At 48.6% G+C, this 20,922-nt stretch overlaps 1 protein-coding gene across 7 annotated transcripts in view; it reads left to right on the top strand.

Moving 5' to 3' along the window:
- hip1 (huntingtin interacting protein 1) overlaps positions 1-14,950 on the top strand; it is a 47,179-nt gene extending 32,229 nt beyond the window's left edge. For all 7 annotated transcript variants that reach the window (XM_023819436.2, XM_023819435.2, XM_072702035.1 and 4 more), the window contains 16 exons: positions 3,054-3,170; positions 3,391-3,492; positions 3,754-3,948; positions 4,310-4,457; positions 4,582-4,668; positions 5,575-5,682; positions 7,248-7,384; positions 7,491-7,601; positions 7,978-8,036; positions 9,443-9,536; positions 9,666-9,766; positions 10,073-10,178; positions 10,768-10,891; positions 11,385-11,446; positions 11,534-11,648; positions 12,713-14,950. In XM_023819436.2, coding sequence (XP_023675204.2) covers positions 3,054-3,170; positions 3,391-3,492; positions 3,754-3,948; positions 4,310-4,457; positions 4,582-4,668; positions 5,575-5,682; positions 7,248-7,384; positions 7,491-7,601; positions 7,978-8,036; positions 9,443-9,536; positions 9,666-9,766; positions 10,073-10,178; positions 10,768-10,891; positions 11,385-11,446; positions 11,534-11,648; positions 12,713-12,723 — 1,677 coding nt within the window. In that variant the 3' untranslated portion in view covers positions 12,724-14,950. The remainder of the gene's footprint in view (positions 1-3,053; positions 3,171-3,390; positions 3,493-3,753; positions 3,949-4,309; positions 4,458-4,581; positions 4,669-5,574; positions 5,683-7,247; positions 7,385-7,490; positions 7,602-7,977; positions 8,037-9,442; positions 9,537-9,665; positions 9,767-10,072; positions 10,179-10,767; positions 10,892-11,384; positions 11,447-11,533; positions 11,649-12,712) is intronic.
- The last annotated feature ends 5,972 nt before the right edge of the window (positions 14,951-20,922 follow it).

Below are 20,922 nucleotides of genomic sequence, written 5' to 3'. Positions count from 1 at the left end.
AACACTAACCCCTCAGCATCACAAACCCTACCCAAGGCTAACGCAGGCTAACACTAACCCCTCAGCATCACAAACCCTACCCAAGGCTAACGCAGGCTAACACTAACCCCTCAGCATCACAAACCCTACCCAAGGCACTTCTTCCAAATCTGTCTTTAGCATAGTTTCCTCTGAGGTCTCTCAAAAAACACATCAGCTAAGTAGCACATGAGTATGAAACAAAAGCCACACTAAGAACTGTCATCTCTGACTCATAATTACTGTCTCATTCTTTTGTTTTATTCTGCCTTTGTGTGCTGGCAGAAGTACATTGTGTAAGTCTGATTGTACCCTTGGAACCCACCGCTTCCTAGCTAACGGCTAAAAGGGGCTTTAGACATCAGGAGTAAATCTCTGCTTAAAAAATGGCTTAAATACTGTTCTTGCTTAGGGGCGATTCTCAATGTTAAACGTATTATTGACAGGGGAAGAAAACACTGTTAATCCAGGAAGCAAAATATACAGTAAAACCTTGGATTGCGAGCATAATTCGTTCTGGAAACGTGCTCGTAATCCAAAGCACTCGTATATCAAAGCGAATTTTCCCATTAGAAATAATTGAAATTCGGATGATTCGTTCCACAACTCAAAAATATTCATGAAAAAATTATTAATACAAAATATAAAGTAAAAAAACATAAAACAAAGTAACCTGCACTTTACCTTTGAAAAGAATCATGGATGGTGTGAGGGAGACGAGAGAGAATAGAAGAGGAGGGTTATTTTGTAGACTTTCACTATAACTAACGGAATCACTGCTATCTGTTGGCTCACTGGAATCTTTCTTTTTGTGCAACTTTAACAAGGAACCCATCCAATGACAGCTGCTTTTGCCTCCTTTTCAATTTCACGGAAATGTGGACATTGCATTGTCATTAAACAGATTCATCGCTCGCACTGCTACACCTTTATTCAGGTGCTACTTTTCTACTAAATTTTGACTATACGAGTAAGGCCGAGCTTCAGAAACAATTACCCACAATCCCACAGCGAGAGAGAGAGAAGAACCATCAACTGAGTTGTGATCACGTGACGGTAGGCAGACAAAGCGTGTACATAATACTCGTATTGCAACACCTTGTTTATCAAGTTAAAATTTATTTTTAAATTTTGCTCGTCTTGCAAAACACTCGCAAACCAAGTTACTCGCAATCCGAGGTTTGACTGTATATATAAAATACTAGGGTGCTTATCTGCGAAACCAGACATTAATTTAGCAGAAAGCCAGACTGTGCAACTCAAAAAGCTACAATGGCATAAATTCATGGTAAATTCTGTCCTTGCTTTGTCTCTGAATCTTACACTGTCCATTTTGTAGAGTAAGTGAATTTTGTATGTTTTAAAATGCAGAGTGATGTTTGGTTCAGTGGATTAGTTATAATCCACACTGTGTTTGAATCCTGTGCTTAGCTGAAGAGTCACATTGCCATTGGGCCCTTCAAAAATGCTCCAGGGCCGCTGGATAAATGCCTGGAGCTGGTTGCACGAAACACATGAAGTTAAGATTTTCCTTGAAGTCCGAATTAAGGTTTCCTTAAAATAAAATCGGTTGCACAAGACACCCTTAAATCTGTTCCTTAATGTTTCCTTAAAATGTTCTATTTTAGTATTTAAGTTTTTCCCCATATCTTGGTCTTAAGAAATACCTTTGCACAAACAGTTGCACAAAAGACCTTAACAACCAACGTGCCTCTGACTTTATCTCAGTCGCAACATGGCATAATTTATGCCGATAAATGAAGAAAATGAACACAAAAAAGGGATACAATTGATAAATTGATTTTGCATTATATATTTGACTGGCAGTCGATTTATGATTTTATATATATGGCCAGTGACACATTTATAATTCATTATTAAATCTGGCCAGCAGATTGATCTTTCGTTTTCCACAGAATAAAACATGATGCAACGTTATCCTGCTAATAAGTGCTGGCAGGTTTCACCGCCAGAACCGGCAAAAAGACAGACACAGAATTATATCGGTTATAGATCAGATTTTCTGATGCAGAAATATTGAGACGCATGCAAAAAAGGTATTCATTAATGAAGTTAATGTAACTGAGATACAACAGTTATTCCATCTGCTCAGTTTTTGCTCTACTTTGCTTGTTTTTCCCCACACTTTCTCGCATCTGCCAAGTTAACGTCGGTTCTTGTCATCAGCTATTCAGCGAAGTTTATTGCCATATGCCCCACTCGGTAGTTTTTCTTCAAATGAAAAGTACCTACTTGTAGTGAACACAATACCCCAGGCGAAACGGTCCACATTTTTGTGAAATAAGGATACAGTGATAATGAAATCCGGCTTTTATTTTTATTTTATCAATATTCGTCAGATTGTACAGACAGTATGCTTAATTTCATCATTGTCATTAAGGCATATTTTAGTTAAGTGTTTGTTTTAGCTAAAGTCACGCAAACCACTTTGTCAGGCCATATTTTCATCAACGAAATTAACACTGGAGGCAATAACAGGCATCACAATCAGGCGTGAGTGCCAGCAGCAGTCTCCATGGAAACTACTATTTTACTATTGTAAAATCTCTTTTGGTCCCTTTCTAAGGAAACCTTTTTATTCTGTGCCTTAGCCTTAAATAAATCTATGGAGAAATTAAATCGTAAGTGTAATACTTAAGGGGAAAACTCATGAGCCTCCATATGTGTGTGTGCCTCAAAAGGAGCGCAAAACAGGATTTTTCATCCCCTTTTTTTTTTTTTTTTTTTTCCTTTTTTCTTGCTTTAAAGGGAGCATTGTGTGGCTCAGTAGGCTAGGGCACTGTGCTTGTCATCAGAAGGTTGCTGGTTCAGATACCGTGGTCAGGAAATTGATGTCACCACTGGGCCCCTGAGCAAGGCCCTTAATCCCCAATTGCTATAGGGACTGTCTGACCCTGCTATCTCAGTTTGGATAAAAATGTAAAAGGATTTTCAGTCTCTAGCTTTTTCCCAGTGGATCCAGTGATGATGTGTAGAAACTGGAATAATCCCTGGGATCCTGTGTTTGGTTCCAGAATGCAGAGGTGACCCGGCAGATGACAGTGGCGAGAGCGGCCCAGGATGAGGTGGACAGCGTGAGGCGGGAGATGCAGGAGAAGGTGAAGGCCGCCGAGGAGGACGTCCACCTGCGGGTGAGGGATCGGCATGCTGGCCTTTTCGTCACTGCCGCGCACACTGCCGCCTCGCACACTGCCGCCTCGCACACTGCCGCCGCGCACACTGCCGCCTCGCACACTGCCGCCTCGCACACTGCCGCCGCGCACACTGCCGCCTCGCACACTGCCGCCTCGCACACTGCCGCCTCACACACCATAGCCATGCCCTCGCTGACTGCCCCCTATCTGCCTCTAGGAGAAGGAGCAAGAGGAGCAGCTGGGGACGCTGCAGAAGGAGATGCAGGCGAGCAGGGCGGAGCTGGATAGACTGAAGGAGACAGTGACCTCCTCACAGCAGGTGGGTCAAAGGTCACCAGCCCTGATTTGGGGGAAGTGTGTCATCCGTGGACACTGCAATTAATCTAAACAATGGGGCTATAAGGGGGTTTATGATATATTCTACATTACATGTTTCGCCTGAGCCAAGGGTTTCCCAACACTTTAGGGCTTTATAGCAGTGTGGGAACATAGAGGGCTTTTTTCTCAAGGTAAAAATCATGTCCTGCCGATTCGCTGAGTCACCTCAATGTCCCGCCTCTCGCTTACTCCCATTGGCCAGTCGAGCGAGGCACTCAGTTCCCAGGTCTCGGCCCTGGAGGCAGAGAAGTCGGGCTTGGCAGAGACATTGGTGCGGAAGGAAGCGGAGCTTGCGGGCCTGGGGGAGGAGCTGCAGCGAGTGCAGAGGAGTCTGGCAAGCGAGCGGGAGAGCAGTGTGAAAGTGGCGGAGAATCTACAGAACCAGCTCAACGAGAAGGTAACAGATCCACTGCAAAGCGGACGGAGCAGACCGAGCAATGCGAAGTCGTTCTTTTTGAAATTAAAACTGAAATTGTTAAAACCTTTTGTTTGGTTTTAACCAGGGGTAAATGGTTCAGGCTTAGAAAGTAAAAATCCAGACCTAGATTTTGTTTCAACCAACCTAAAGCATAAACAGTCATAGTCAGTAAGAGTACTAAACAAAATGTTGGTCTAGATTTTTACATTTTACACCTAAACTATCCACCTCTGGTTTTAACCATCGTTGAGTTTTGCTGCGATTGGAATCCTGATCTGCATTGAGATGTGACCAGTCCTAAAATCTGCACAAAGTAACATTGATCTTGTGTGGCACTCAGGAAAGTCGGGAGCAGGCTCTCGAGAGCCAGCTGGTGGCAGCACGCTGGGCCGCTCTGGGGGGGGCGCTGGAGGAGGCCGAGCGCATTGTGCGGGACTCCCTCGCGCGCCTGGAGGACCCGGCACACATCAGCTGCACCAGCTCTGCCGGTCAGATGCCCTTCCCCAGTATACCTCCAGTCAGCCTCAGCGTTCTCCTCTATACCAACCACCAATCTGTCCACACGGCTCAGCTGCCTGTCTCTGGCCCCCTCCCCTCCCCTCCCGTCCACAGATTACCTCGTGTCCAGGACTGAGGCTGCCCTCCAATGTGTGGACAGACTCCAGGCAGCCAGAGACGTCTATGTGTCCAACAGCACAGGTCAGCCACGTAGCTGCTTGCAGGCAACATGTGCCAGTCCTGCTTCTTAGTTAGTGCCAGATCGGAGCTCTTAGGCATTATTTACATCATTGACCTGCAGATGTAATGGGTTTTTAGTTACAGAAGCATCAGTTTATGCTTTATTCTGTTTTATGGGTTGTTATAAATATACAGCATGTCTCAGAATAGTTTTTTGAAAGGATTTTAATGTTAACATTAACCTGTAAGAGTTAGGGTTAGGGTTAGTTTTTTTTTTAACGTTCATTGGCATGTTTATTAGATGCATTAGCTTGCTAATGCAAATAGACAATAATATGGCTGCAGCTTAATACTCAGAGTAAGTCGACAGGATTTAGAGATTCACTTAATCTGCAGCCAAGCAGCAGAACGGCTAAGGCGCCTGATTTAAACGATTTTGAATGTGGTCTGATTGTTGATGCCAGACATGATGGTTCCAGCATCACAGAAACAGCCGCCCTCCTGGGATTTTCACGCATTGCAGTGTCTAGAACTTACAGAGAATGGCTTGATAATGACATTTCTGTGGCTGAAAATATCTTGTTAATGGGAGAGGTCAGAGGAGAATGGTCAGACTCGTTAAAGATAACGGGAAGGCCACAAGTGCAAAAATAACAGCTCAGTACAACAGTTGTGTGGAGAATTGCTTCTCTGAATGCACAACTCATCTGCCCTTGACGCGGTTCTGGGGGCAAAAGTGGATCCACATCCAACCTACCTCAGATCCAGAGTAAGCAAAGTTTAGCAAGTAGTAGCAGGGAGCCGTGCAGATCGCTGAATCTGATGCATTCATTTTGCACACAGAGAAAAATTTCTGTTCATGCAGTGCTTGCAGTTCTGCTGGTGTAGTACTGGTGTATTAAAAGCTGCCACTGCGTGTGTCTGCAGATGTGGCTGAGATGTTGCGGGCAGTGGCCCAGTTCGGCCACCAGCTCAGTGATACCATCATGCAGGGCGGCGCCACATCGCACATGTTAGCAGTGGAGCAGGCTGACTGTGAGTATATATATATACAGAGGGTGATGCCCTCTGGTTTCATTTGAATGCTCCTGCTGCAGTGAGGAGACTCCAGGAGACAATCAGCCCAGCGGGAGGTGTGGTCTTAGCATACAGTCCTCATCTATTCCTCCATCCTTCTTCCAACCACTTATCCTGGTCGGGGTTGCAGTGAGGCCCGGAGCCTATCCCAGGCAGCACTGGGCACACGGCTGGGGTACAGCCTAGACAGGATGGCAACCCACAGAGTCACACAATATGAGGAGTTTATGCTTTCTTTAGTTAATGTTAATGTCAGATGTTTTCTTTATGTGTCCCGACAACCCACCGTGTACCGCTGTTTTTCCATCACAGTCGGGCTCTTAATCAGCCTTGATTGAGCTGCTGTTTGCGATCCGCTTGACATGATTTCAGTTGCAGCATCTGTTGAGAGTCGAGCATTATGTAAAGGCACCGAGCCTGGTTCATGTCACTCACCGAATACATCTGAATTTGGAGCCTTTGATTTCATTTAAAATAATCTTGGTTCTCCTGTCTGCACTTTCAGCCTTTCAAGTGATAATTACTTAAGCTTTAGGAAAATGGGGGTGTTATAGATACGTTTCTTCTCTAAACATTTTTTTTTTTAACTTGGTCTCCTAAAAAAACAATTGCTAAATGAGCCCAGAAGTTCTTTTTACATCTGGCGAGCCCTTTTGTTTCTTATCGGCTAAAACTGACTGACAGGCAATTCAAAGGGAAAAACAAGGCATTTAACCGAAGGTTTAGTTTGATGTCATTCAAGCAGGGTCTATGATTCAATCAAGAGCTCAATCAGGACTAATCAACCAAGAGCTCAGCTGGAGGAATAAACAGCCTCAGAAAAATGCACGCACACAGTGGTTTAGAAGGTCAGGATTAAGAATGCGGCTGTACACACTATACAGACATGAAGATGGTATCATTTAATGAAATGTAGCTCTACAGTTCAGTACCGTGGTGTGCATTAAGTCCTGGGTGACGTGCGCAGCTCTGCACTAATGTCAGTGAGAGCAATGTAAGCATAAATGTGTGTGTATAAGAGTAACATCACCACTATCCCATGTGGGTGTTTTGTTACTCTGTGTGTATCCGAGTAATGCCAGCATAAATGTGTGTATGAGACTATCATCACCGCAAACACATGTGAGTGTTTCGTTACTCTGTGTATGACAGTAATGTCAGCATAAGTGGTATTACTGTCATACACACATCACCGCTGTCCCATGTGGGTGTTTTATTACTCTGTGTGTATGAGAGTAATGTCAGCATAAGTGGTGTCATACACACATCACCGCAGTCCTGTGTGTTTCATTACTCTGTGTGTATGAGAGTAATGTCAGCATAAGTGTTACTGTCATACACACATCACCGCAGTCCTGTGTGTTTCATTACTCTGTGTGTATGAGAGTATTGCTAGGATAAATGTTACTCTCACACACATACTCATCACCGCAGTCCCATATGAGTGTTTTGTCACTCTGTGTGCGTGTTGGTGTGGCTCCTGCATATCTCTCTGAGTGACGGGGCATGCCGTGCCTCGGCAGCTCTGGCGGAGGATGTGAAGGCCTGCGGAGCGGAGGCTCTGGAGCTGCTGGGCCGGCTGAAGGAGCAGGGCACCCTGGGCGCTGCTGACGGCACCATGCTGAGGGCGGTGCTGGGCCGTATCAAGACCACTGCTGAGGTGAGCCTGTAAATTAAATAAAGGGAGCAAACGGCGAGATGGGCACTTGCCAATATGTCTGAGTCGTCTTCTGCCGCCGCATGCCATGGGCCTGTGTCTGTCGCAGGACCTGCGGCCTCGTGGGCTGGAGCTGCAGCAGGGAGAGCTGGGGGACCTGGTGGAGCAGGAGATGTCGGCCACCTCTGCCGCTGTGGAGTCTGCTGCTGTCAGGATTGAGGTACCGCTCTCCACCGGTCGGTCCGCCCTAATGCATCAGTACATTTATATTCACATATTCCATTTGTCACTTTTATCCGAAGCGATTTACAGTAGATGGGTTACAATTTATGTCGCTTCCTGGGATTCGAACCCACAACCTTGCGTCGTTGGCACAGTGCTCTACTTGAGCTGCAGGAGCTACATCCACAGCGGCAGTAGATCGTTCCCCCTCCGCCGCAGTAAAGGCCTTGCTGGCTGTACCTGCAAGCTGAGGCTAGACTTTGAGGTTTAACGTTCCATGGCAAAGAAGCACCGCATGTTTGGTCACCCCCCATCCCTCCCGCTCCATGACCGGAACCCGCTCAGCTAAAGCTATTTGCCCTCCTTTAAAACAGGAAATGCTGAACAAGTCACGAGCTGTCGACACGGGAGTGAAGATGGAGGTCAACGAAAGGTCAGTTCCTCGTTTCCCAGCAGCAGGACAAAAACATTTCCTGCCAACATTGTGTGACCCCTGCCCGGCAGAGAGAAACACTTTCTGCTTTTTCCTTCTCAGCAGTTTTCCATCTTTGAGAAATTCCTCACATTGGTCCATATTCACGTTTATCTTTTTGCCCATGGTGATGACCAGTACCAGTATTTATGGCCCTTTGACTGATTTCTTAACTATCCTTGTGATTACTTTGAAGTTTTGCTGTCAAAAGAGGTTTACTTCATTGCTTTAGAGCAGTGTTTCCTAATCTGGTCCTCAGGGACCCACAGACAGTCCACATTTTTGCTTCCTCCCAGGTCTCCCAGGGAGCTGGGAGGGAGCAAAAACATAAACCGACTGTGGGTCCCTGAGGACCGGATTGGGAAACACTGCTGTACAGGAAAATGTGCATGTGATAGCATGCAGCTGAGAGCTCTCTGTTTACAGCTGCCCAGCACAGCCCTGCAGCATAAACAATGCAGATTAGTGTCTCTCCATCTGCCCCACCCCCACCCCCACCCCATTTCCTCCATCCGGCTGGGCTGCTGGTTAATTTGCGTCAACATGATGCTCGCATCTTGATTCGTGTCTCCACAGTTAAAGGTGCTGTGGAATAGCACTGCGTTTCCATTACCTTCCAGAGCATTACTTTACAAGTTCTAAATTGCTCTCGGGCTTTTAAATAATCATGTGAGGTGATGTATAAGAGGCAAAAAATTGGCAGGATGTTTAATAAACCGCTTTATAACGTTACACAGCCACAGGTTTCCTTTGATGAGAGATAATGATCAGCCTGCACGCTGTCAGTTTGGGCGTGTGTTTTTAGCTCGGGTTGTTGGTCCAGTTAACAGCTCATTTAAACTAACTAACTAAATCATTGGCCTGAGTAAATACCTGTGTGCGGAGCTGGCCTGAGTGAATACCAACATGGGTAGTAGGCCTGAGTGAATGCCGGCGTGCGTGGCAGGCCTGAGTGAATGCTGGCGTGAAGAGTAGGCCTGAATGAATACCAACATGGGGAGTAGGCCTGAGTGAATGCCGGCGTGCGTGGCAGGCCTGAGTGAATGCTGGCGTGAAGAGTAGGCCTGAATGAATACCAACATGGGGAGTAGGCCTGAGTGAATGCCGGCGTGCGTGGCAGGCCTGAGTGAATGCTGGCATGAAGAGTAGGCCTGAATGAATACCAACATGGGGAGTAGGCCTGAGTGAATGCCGGCGTGCGTGGCAGGCCTGAGTGAATGCTGGTGTGCGTGGCTGGCCTGTGTGGATGCCGGCGTGAAGAGTAGGCCTGAATGAATGCCGGTGTGCTTGGCAGGCCTGCGACGGGTATGGATCCTGCTCAGCGTATTGAGAACCAGGGAATCTGAACGCTCCCCCCCCCCCCACAGGATCCTGGCATCCTGTACAGAGCTAATGCAGGCTATCAAAGTCCTGGTGCTGGCCTCCAAAGATCTCCAGAGAGATATCGTTGAAAGCGGCAGGGTGAGCTACAGCTTCTCAAAATGGCCTGTGGGTCATTCCTCAGCGCACTTTTAATTTATTTGTATTTTATTATTTATTTATTTATTTATTTATTTATTTATTTATTGTTATGCCCTCTCTTGCCTCTAGGGGGCGGCGTCCATGAAGGAGTTCTATGCCAAGAATTCCCGCTGGACAGAAGGGCTCATTTCAGCCTCGAAGGCAGTGGGATGGGGTGCCACAGTGATGGTGTAAGTCCTCCCTGTGTGGGTGTGTGCAGATGTTCCACTGAGCGCTTGTGATCTTACTAGAAGCGTCCGTGATCTGTTCCTGTTTGCTCGGTACCAATTATAGCGCCGTTAGATTTGCTACGGATGCGCCGGTCCACACAGTTTGTTTTCGGGGCGTTCCTGACAGATGGCAGGCTGCCGCATTTGCGGATGCCACTCTCAACCAGGAAAAGAAGCGAACCGTGATTCATGAAGCGATGTGGGCTGACGCGGCGTCAGTCATGTGACCCATGGCTCGGCGGTCTGACGTGCGTGGATTCCCAACAGGGACGCGGCCGACCTGGTGGTGCAGGGAAATGGCAAATTCGAGGAGCTGATGGTCTGCTCGCACGAGATCGCAGCCAGCACAGCACAGCTGGTGGCCGCGTCCAAGGTGAGCGGGGGGTGGGGTCGAAGGGGGGGGGCATAGCTAATGGTTTAGCACAGTGAGCTCACAATATCGCTACTCGCTGTGTAACCAGGTGTGTCCAATTAAGGACAATCTTAGGGGGCAATTACAAAAAAGCTTATAAAGTTCGGCAGGCGAAGTGGCAGAGGAATATTCCCTCGTATTTGTTCATGGGAGCCTAAAGCCGTGGCAGGATGTATTTACATATCCATAAAAATTCATCATCCATCATCTCGCGTTTTAGGCAGACAGATGCTGCTTTATGAAAGCAGCCGCTTCTGCATCTGATGAGCCTTCAGCTGTACCTGGCAGGCCTGGCGCGGGCCAGCAGGGAGAGAGGGATTTGCTAACAGAATTAGTCACGCCGGTTAACGATAGACATGCTGCCCCCTGCTGGCAGAAATTAAGATTTTTGGCTTGAGGCAATGGGGAGAATTTTAAAGGTTTACAAAGAAGCTATTTATTGGATGGGTTTTAAGGTACTAAATTAGCTAAGAGGCAACCTTGCGAGTTGTTTAATGTTCATTAGTGATTTAAATACAGCATGATGGTCCCCTGCGGCTCCCCGTCTCAGGTGAAGGCTGACAAGGACAGCGGCAACTTGGCGCGCCTGCAGCAGGCATCACGCGGGGTCACCCAGGCCACCGCCGGCGTCGTGGCTTCCACCAAGTCTGGCAAATCGCAGATCGAGGAGACAGGTAAGGTTTGCTCATGTACTGCCTTCCCGGTAGCTACACGCTATGATTGGTCAGAAGAATTTTTCTTCCACACCCGACAGACCTCTCATTGGCTGCTTCTGTAGGCTGCTATGTCACATGACATGGCGACAAACACCATCCTTTCTAAATGGCCGTTTACGGTCCGGCCCCTTATCTCACCAACAACGAAAATGACTTTGTGCTGAACTTACTCATTCCCTGGAGCAGGTGGGACCCCCCCCGCCTTGTGTTAACTCAGACCCTGTCCCTCAGGGGCAGCTAGGGTCGCGTGAGGACGAGGCTCACGGGAAACGGGGCGGGCCACCAGCGGAAGCGCTGCCTCCCAGCGGGGCCGTGGAATGTCCGCATACTGGCGCTGCCACGCTGGCATTTCCTCCCTCAGGCTGGCAGTGGGGGGGGGGGTTGCATTCTCGGCCATAGGCACCCTTAATGCGTGACGGTTTGCCACTTCACTCCTCGCCTGCTTTTTCAGACACGATGGACTTCTCCAGTATGACCCTGACTCAGATCAAGAGGCAGGAGATGGACTCACAGGTAAGGGCGCCCCCTGCTTGCCTGTGTGCGTAGTGCGGTCAGACCAGCCCACTAACCCTGCCCCCCCCCCCCCCCCCCCCCCACAAGGTGCGGGTGCTGGAGCTGGAAACGCGGCTCCAGAGGGAGCGGGAGCGTCTGGGAGAGCTGAGGAAGAAGCACTATGAGCTGGCCGGCGTGGCTGAGGGCTGGGAGGAGGAGCAGAGTGAGTGAGCCGCCTGACATGGAGCCTCTGGCCTTTTTGTATTTACAGTCCCTCAGCCTCCGGCCATCAGGAGGTGCACGCTCCTGACCCCGTGCCGGAGGGCCACGCTCTCCTACGGCCTGTGACCCCGTGCCGGAGGGCCGGCCTCTCCTACGGCCTGTGACCCCGTGCCGGAGGGCCACGCTCTCCTACGGCCTGTGACCCCGTGCCGGAGGGCCACGCTCTCCTACGGCCTGTGACCCCGTGCCGGAGGGCCACGCTCTCCTACGGCCTGTGACCCCGTGCCGGAGGGCCGGCCTCTCCTACGGCCTGTGACCCCGTGCCGGAGGGCCACGCTCTCCTACGGCCTGTGACCCCGTGCCGGAGGGCCACGCTCTCCTACGGCCTGTGACCCCGTGCCGGAGGGCCGGCCTCTCCTACGGCCTGTGACCCCGTGCCGGAGGGCCATGCTCTCCTACGGCCTGTGACCCCGTGCCGGAGGGCCACGCTCTCCTACGGCCTGTGACCCCGTGCCGGAGGGCCATGCTCTCCTACGGCCTGTGACCCCGTGCCGGAGGGCCACGCTCTCCTACGGCCTGTGACCCCGTGCCGGAGGGCCATGCTCTCCTACGGCCTGTGACCCCGTGCCGGAGGGCCACGCTCTCCTACGGCCTGTGACCCCGTGCCGGAGGGCCATGCTCTCCTACGGCCTGTGACCCCGTGCCGTAGGGCCACGCTCTCCTACGGCCTGTGTGCCGGCGAGCAGCTCCCACTAAAGGGGTCCGATAGCGTGCTGAGTGATGGCGGGATGAAAGGTGGGCCAGTAAATAAATAGCTGCAGCACAAGCCCAGTGGGGTTTTTCCAGCAGCCTATTATGGGGGGAGGGGGGGGGGTTATAGGACCAGCATGAGGAAACTCATGTAAATCTCTAGGTGTACATTTAGTTAGTTTTCAACCAGAAGCAAGTTGCATGACATACGGAGACCTGGTTTTGCTGGGGGAGGGAACACAGGGTCACACATTAAGGGTTTATGCCGGTCATTCGGTTCACTTATGTTCTCTCCCCTGTTTTCTCTCCTGCAAGGTACAGGCTGAGATCTGCCTGCCCTGACGCCCATCAGCGCCAGCCCTGCTTCTACCATATTTTACCCTTTTTACACACAGTCTCTTTCCGTTTTTATTTTCCACCTTGCTTCAGTTTATAAGCCAAATACGAAGGTGCTCTTTTTTCACACCCACTCCCCCCACCAACAACAACACCAACTATGGCCCATGGAAGCTTTACAAGACAAGCACAGCTGGTGGGTTTCTGCGTACAGCCCAGGGCTTGCCTCTAGTGCCCTCTGCTGGTCTGCTCGCGGAATCGCAGGCTTGTTCCTCACCGTCTCCCGCTTATTTATTAGCTCTCATGCTTATCCTGTATTATTGATTCTGCGGATGTCAGCGCCAGTCTCGCTCCTGATGACCCAAGCTGCCATGGGGCCCGTTTCACTGTGTATATCCTGAACCCCCCCCCCCCCCCCCAGCGCTCTCCAAGCACACTCATAACCTTCACCAAGCACCCCACCCTCGAACTATAAGTAGCTCTTCATATCCCGGACAGCACCCCCCCCCCAGCTACTGTGATCTGTGACTGACACCCTCCCCTCTTTGCCCTTGACGCGAACACACACCGAACCCCCCCGGCCCAAAAAGAGGCTGCCTGCCCCCAGTGTTGGCGTGTGCTGGTTTATTTCTGTTGTGTTCTTGCACACTAATTTCGCCTTGTGTATGTACAGTTCCGCTAGAAGGCGTTCCCACAGGGCGGGGTCGGTCGGAGGGCTGCAGCATCGCCCCCTTGTGGCCGCCTTTGCTGTCTGTCCTGTGTTCTATGCTGCTCTCTCTCTTTCCCTCGATCGTCTGCCCTGCTGCCCAGACGTAGCTAGCTGCTTGAAACCCGTTATAGACCCCAGCGTTCTAGTGGTGCAGGCGCAGGAATCACTTTGGGTTTAGCTCACATTTCACACAAAGCCCAAAACCTGGATTGACCTTGATGCTTCCGGGCAGCCATCGCATATCTTCCATCAAGTTCAACCAAACTGTCTTGGACTTTCAATACCCTGAATTGCAAAGAAGGAATTCCGCTCTTCGCCGTAGTGTCAGAGGCCACATCCGGGCTGGTGGTGTCCAAAAATGTATGTACTGTTTTCCTTTTTGCAATATTTCTCTTTGAGCGCGTACAGCAAGCAGATTGTGTTGCTGCGATTATGAGAGAAGTCAGTGCCTTTGGAGGGGGGGGGGGGGGAGACTCAAAGCCTCTACTGAGAAAAGCTGAAAAATCTGAGTGGATACTGTTTTTTTAATTTTTTTTCCCTTTTCCCCCACCGCTCATAATTTGGGATCGTGAAAGGTCCAAATGTGGTGCTGGTTACAGAATTGGGGTGGGTCCCGACTCTGAAGCCTACCCTTACCCGCCAGCCTGTGTGGAGGCACTGTAGCGCCGTAACGTTCAGAATCCCAAGTGATTCGGCAGTTTTCCCATAGCCGTCCGTGGTTCGGTGACCACGCTGGGCAGGTCCCGCCCCTCAGCGTGCGTAAGCCTATCAGATAACTGGCAATCATCTGTCGCCACGCGGAAACCCGTCGTTTCTTCACAGCAGCCAATGACTATTTCAAACTGTTAGCACAACGATGATGGGCTCTAGGTGGCCTCGATGCGCAGACCTCTGAGAGGTAGGGCCCTGTAGCATTTTCCAGCCAATTACACTCAGGCACATTCAGGTCCTGCCCACCTCAACCTTTTGTCAAAACTAATAGGTGGACTGATGTCACATGGTCAACAGCTTGGCATGATGTCACATAAACAGAGTACCTGCTCTTGTCATTAAGACCAGCTCCATTGGTGAGAGCTATGTCTTCTGGTAGGCCAGTGTTTTGCTTTGATAAAGGAATTTTTTTTTTGTATGTCATTTCTGTATGTGTGTGAGTGCTGTGTGAGGTTTTGAGCAGGTGTGTGTGTGTGTGTACATGCATTTCATTGTACAATTAAACTTCCTGATTCTCCTCGTTCTGTAGCACTGCCTTAGTCAGTAGGTGAAGTTGTAACACTGAGTATTTTATTAATTCCTATGTTAATATTCCAATGTATTCCTGGTATTAAACTTCCTTGATTTGTGTCATGTGACCAGCCAGCCAGCCTCTCTGCTGCCTCTTTCACTTTAGACGCGAAAGAAACACTTTAATAATGTTTCATTAATAAAACATCACAAAATTAAGAAAAAATATCTTTGTACCATATACTAAAATGTTCCTTTGTTTTTAATTAAAGCGATGAACTTATGAATTATGTGCTTTTATTGTGTTTGTTTTACAGGAAAATCTTCTGTTATACAGTGATCATAGAAAGTCTTGGGACCCTTTTTCTATAAAAAGTGTTGCAAATATATTGGTTTCATAACAAAACTCCATTGACAAGCAATGTTTAACACATTTAGCACTTGTCTTCCACACAGACATTTTCCTTTTATTATATATCATAATGTTTCTGACTCATTCAGTTCTGTTCTTACCATTTTGATATTAACTGCAGTTGTACTCATTGGCTCCCATAGGGATACTAAACACAAATGTTTGGTGTTTAATGTTATTACAAAGGTGTTACTTATTAAAAAGCACCCAATGAGACTGCTTTCCAATAAACTTTTTAACTCAAACGGCTCTTTTAGAAATATAATTTGGGTTTCAGTTTATTACTACTGGAATGTTTTACTTAAGACTAGTGGTTGTTTCTAATATTATATATATATTGTTTGTAAACAAATAAGATTTTATAGAATCATAAAATTTGCAGTGTTTTTATTGACTTAAGCAAGCATCCCAAGACTTTCTGTGAGCACTGTACATTGTCAATAAAATATTCCACACACACTGGACAATATAGAGAAACCAGTTTGCAGGATGGCTGTGTCTGTGGGACTGGGAGGAAACCAGTGGCCCTTGAGGACACCTGCACAGCACGGGGAGATCATACAGAAGTAGGATTTGAACCCACAATTCTGGAGGCGTGAGGCAACAGTACTGCCCGTTACACATTTTCCATCTAACTGAAATATTTTGTGGGGACTCTGCAGCCAGACTGTTTCCATGAAGAGTGTTTTCTAAGAACCACACATTTTTGGGGGGTGGTGAAAGACATTCTCCATTTATTTCAGACCATTTTGCAGCAGCCAGGGCACGAGTTCAGAACCATACCAGCGTGTAGTAATTGGTATAAATAGGAACAGGGCAGACATGGCCCATAGTAATGTCAACCCAGCAAGGGAGCCTGTAACAGATTCTGGGAGAAAAGATTTTTTTTTGTTTTGTTTAAATAGTCCTGTCATTAGTTGTTGGAGTCTGTATTTGATTAGAGGGGAACCAGGCCATGTTGAAGTCGTTTCCTCCTGGCACGGCTGCCAGAAGCAGCGCTTTGATGCCAGCAAGCCACAACAGCTCCTCACATCCCGCTTGGTGGCAGCAGTGTTTGGGAGTGAATTTCCAGAATATATATTTTTTTTTTAGAAATGGAGGACGTGGAAAAGGTCAGACAGACTAGGCATTGTGTTCTATTTCACTGAGTGATTTTTAGACAAAGTTATGGGGTGTGTCTGTCTCCTGTGAAACAAACTTTCTTTTCTCTGTGGGGTAAACTGTAAAATATTAAGCCTGAGGTAACTTTAAGTAACCTATCACTGGGCTGTAATGCAGAAAAATGTCACCAGACAGCCAATCAGAATGCACGTCTCCCTTTTTCCACCACCAGAGGGCCACCTAAACTGTGGATTAGCACCACTTAACCTTAAAGCTATGAACCGTAAGCAAAATCTTTACCTTCCTGACCGTCTTCTCCTTCCGCTTCTTCCCCTATGCCTGACATCCCGTCTCCATTGGCCATCTCCTCCTCTTCTGCTTGCACTTCATCACTGATTAATGTTGTTGTGTTAGAGAAAAAATCTTGGGGCCACCATCTAATGCTGTTGAGATTCCTTAGCTAAAATCCATCCATCCATTATCCAACCTGCTTAACCTACTGGGTTGTGGGGGGTCTGGAGCCTATCCTGGAAGCAATGGGCATGAGGCAGGGAACAACCCTGGACAGGGGGCCAGCCCATCACAGGGCACACACACCCACACCTATGGGCAATTTAGTAATGCCAATTAGCCTCAGCATGTTTTTGAACTGTGGGGGAAAACTGGAGTACCTAGAGGAAACCCCATGATGACACGGGAAGAACATGCAAACTCCACACACACATAACCCAGGTGGAGACTCGAACCCAGGTCCCAGAGGTGTGAGGCGACAGTGCTAACCACTGCACCACCATGCCGCCCCTTAGCTAAACTCATCTCAATTAATTTGGTTCACAATATACATGTCAGGGTTATGGAGCATTAAAGTATAATATTAAATTATGTGTCTGGCTTGAGGCAATTGCAGAGAGCGGTCACTGTTATTACATCCAATATGGTGATTTGCTAATAAATGATTTAGGCAAATCTGACACTTTAAATGTGCATTGTCTTCCTCCTCATCGCCTTCCATTTTCCCCGAGGCCTCCTAACGGCCCATCTGTGGACAAGAAAAATATTGCTGGCTATAAGAAATCAGCTGTCCGGGTACAGGCAGGGGTGGCAGGTGTGCCCCCGGCCCGGTACACCAGCCAATCAACTCGTCCCCATTAAGTCACGGGTCAAGGGTCGTACACCAAATCAGCTGAGGGCTCCTGAATGGGGGGCTGTGGCAGCTCAGACTAAATCGGATTTTTCATCCGTGTACAGGGGCCTGTTAAGCCTGCCCTAAATCTCATTGGAGGGGGGGTTGTCCATCGCTCGGCTCTTTCTCATTAGCCCTAATCAGCTTGGCACAGATGGCCGTGCTCACGCCTAATGGTCTTAGCCTGGCAGAGCTGTGCTTAACACTTCTCCGTGTCTCCCTGTAGGGCAGCAGGTCAAACCTCAGCCCGGCAACCCCCCCCCCCCCAATCTGATCCAGTCTGCATGCGACACTGGGTGGCCAGAACATTACTGGGGGGGGGGAATCATAAATTTATGAGTAGCTTCCCTCAGGATTGTTCCTATGAGCACTTGCTCTCCTCAGTCTGCCAGCTGTGGTGCTGCTACACGCATTAAAACTGCACCATCTGCTGCTGCAGGGATGGCGGGGGAGGGGGCAATTATGGTACCCACCCACCCTGTCTAGCTCCCCGCAGTTTGTCTGCTTTGTCTGTGTTCCAGATCCTTATCCCCCCCTTCCAATCTCTGCAGACTGCCACTCATGTTCCAGCACAGAATCAGGGAACATAACGTATTTGCACACTGCCTGTGGTTCATGAAGACCCCCTGGAAGCATTCAATAAATGTGGGATCATTAGTGGCGTGCTGGATCCAGATGGACCTATAGGGCTCCTCACACCAACACACTCGACCGAAGTTCATCTCTGCAGGGCTTTGCGGGATGATGCCACGTCACCATCGGCGCCAAGTTCCAATAGTGGCAGACTCTGCTTTACATATTCATGACCTGTCATCTTATCATTCCGTGGTTCGAGCAGCGCAGGTAAAACAGCCTCATATGATTCATATGAAACAAATTTTGGGGGGGGGGGTGTCAAATTTGTAATTTTAATATGTGGGTATGTGTCTGAACTGTACAGCACAAAATGTAGCGCCGTTTTTACTCCGAGGTCAAACTTAAACCTTCAGGGAGCTGCGGAGGAATTTGGAAGCCCAGGGCTTCTACGGGTGCAGGAGAGCTGCCCTAATGCATGTGGCCTCCCCACCTCACAGACCCTCCGAAATAGGGAAGGGCTTCCTACCACCTTCACGCGGCCAGCTGGACACCTCCCAGCCCATGGGCTTGTGGCAGATGGCCCAGGTCTCTCCTGCCTGGGCCCATCCGATTATCAGCCCCCCAGGCGGGACGAGCCCCATGCATGCGGTCACTGCCTTGGGCCTAATTAGATGGCCTCTCAACCTTTCACATCACACGGATCTATATACACGAGGCAAAGCCGCCGTACACAAGTCCAGCACTGGAAACTCGCTCTGGAGCCCAAGATCCAAATCGTGAAGTTCCACTTGCGTTCTCTGCTTCAGCCTGCCCTGATTGTTTCACGGTTTGGGGTCTAGCCTTGTCCCCGCAAGTTTTATGATATCATCCATCAGCATGATGGATGTCCGCCCCCAGTCTTCCTGGTGTTACTTCTCCAAGGACTGTGTGTGTGTGGGGGGGGACAGAGTTCTCTTGTAGTTTATTATCTTGGGAACAAATCAGATGACTGCCGAACACGCACACGCCCCCCCGGAGGATAACCTCTCCATTTATGAGCGCATGTGTGCCACCTGAATCTGAAACCAGCACAGAGACTAAAATGTATCGATTCAGAAGGGATATCGCTGGCCTACTGTTGCTGCCGGACCATCTGAGTTTTGGCATGATGCTGAACGAGGAGATCTTTTACCGTGTCAAACGAAAATCTTACAGTTTTGCTCCTTGGTTCAACAGAATCCATGCAGGGTCAGAGGCTGCTGGGGGGGGGGGGGCGGGACTGGGGCCAATTCCAGGCAGCATAGACTGAGGTCGTCAAAAATGTCCTCCTGGGATGAGTAAATCTTATCTTTTACCGAATCATGTAACAGGAGAACCCAGAGGAAATCCCACATGACAAAGCAAGAACATACAAGATTTAAACCCCCGATCCTGCAGATGTGGACTCTGTCGCTCTGGTTTGACTCCGCGCTGCTATTTCTTTTAGCCACTGTGGGTTTGGCCAGTGCCTCTATTTGAACTGCCGGGGTTACACAACATTCCCCAGTGAAGACGTCTTGTTCTTCCCCTCTGCCATTATCTACCGACAAAACCTCTATGTGAAACATCTGCATATATATATAGAGGCAAAACATAAACACAAACGTCTTCCAGGATCTTATCCATCATGGAGTGACGTGGAGCGTACGGCGGCAGATCCCTGGAAGCGTGGGGCACGGGGGGGGAATACCGTGCTTGTGATCTGTCCCACCACATCTGGCGCCAACATTTGTTTTGTGTCCAGAATTGCTCAAATCACGTCTTAGCCATTCTAACGCTTAGCCGCACGGTATCTCAGTCTCCTACATTCATGGACATATATAATCTCTGTTAATCCCCAGAAAAATTCAGCTTTAGTTTTGTATGCTATCATGGTACCTGCAAGGGAGTGCAACATCCATATAAATCACCCCAACTGGGTGACGTGAAGTTTCTGTCAATGAGAACCAGGCGCTGTAGGCATGTGGCTGCTGCTGTAATGTTTTATATGGACTAATTTTGATTTTTGACTAACTGACTCAAACAAACATTGTGAGTGTTTACCTAAATCCAGGCACGAACTACTTGGTCTGGTAATTGCAGACATGAAAATATATGTGTATGTACTTCTATCTAGGAAGTAGTGCTCTGCTTTGTCTTGGAAAACACTCTCCCTTTGACCTTAGTGCTATTGTTAACTCCAGTGTGTTAAGTGCAAATTAAGTACAAAGATTTGACCATGTCAGGTTACCCTCTACTCTGCCGTGGTTCAATCTAGTGGAACAATAGAGCACCGGCGACCCGTGATGCTACTGTACCAGTGTTCAAAGACACCCCTAAATGCCAAATCTCTTTGCGCTTTTGTCTTCAGGCTCTGCCACCTCTTGCTCGCCATCTGCTCCACCTTCCATTGACATTTTACACACGCTGGCTTCCCAGGATTAAACAGGACAGATGCATGTTAGGTTATACAGGAAGTGAAGAGCAAGACAACCATCTAATCTTCTCCGGGCAAAGGGAATAACAGTAATTAATCTGCCCCATTTCACTTTTCTGTCCCCCAGGAGTCATGTAAGGAAACGAGCCAGTTCTCCTTTTATGGTGACAGATAATCATATTTTATGTGCCACTTTTGTGGTGGTGGGTGGGTTATGCTTTAAAGTAGCAGGACTGATAAAAATACACACTCGCCGTGTGACCCTCCCGAAATGCACTTCATGCAAAGCATTTTGATATTTACATTAGAAGTTAAAGTTAGAGCTGTCACTGTGTGCAGAGGCGCTGAAATAAGGGATTCCTGGGATGAGAGCGGCCTGCGAGATAAGCTGGGGGGGTTTGGCGAGGCGGAGGGGGATCTAAATCTGCACTGAGCAGTGTTTTAAAGAGGGGGTTTATTTAATACTCAAGCTATTCTGTGGTGGGGTGGGGGGCGCAGAGGGACCTGGGACTGATCAATCTGTGCCATGCTGTATGTAGGCCTTAAGGGAGGC

Source organism: Paramormyrops kingsleyae, chromosome 18 (assembly GCF_048594095.1).
Source record: "Paramormyrops kingsleyae isolate MSU_618 chromosome 18, PKINGS_0.4, whole genome shotgun sequence".
In the NCBI taxonomy this organism is placed as follows: Eukaryota; Metazoa; Chordata; class Actinopteri; order Osteoglossiformes; family Mormyridae; genus Paramormyrops; species Paramormyrops kingsleyae.
This window is presented reverse-complemented; position numbering and strand designations above follow the sequence as displayed.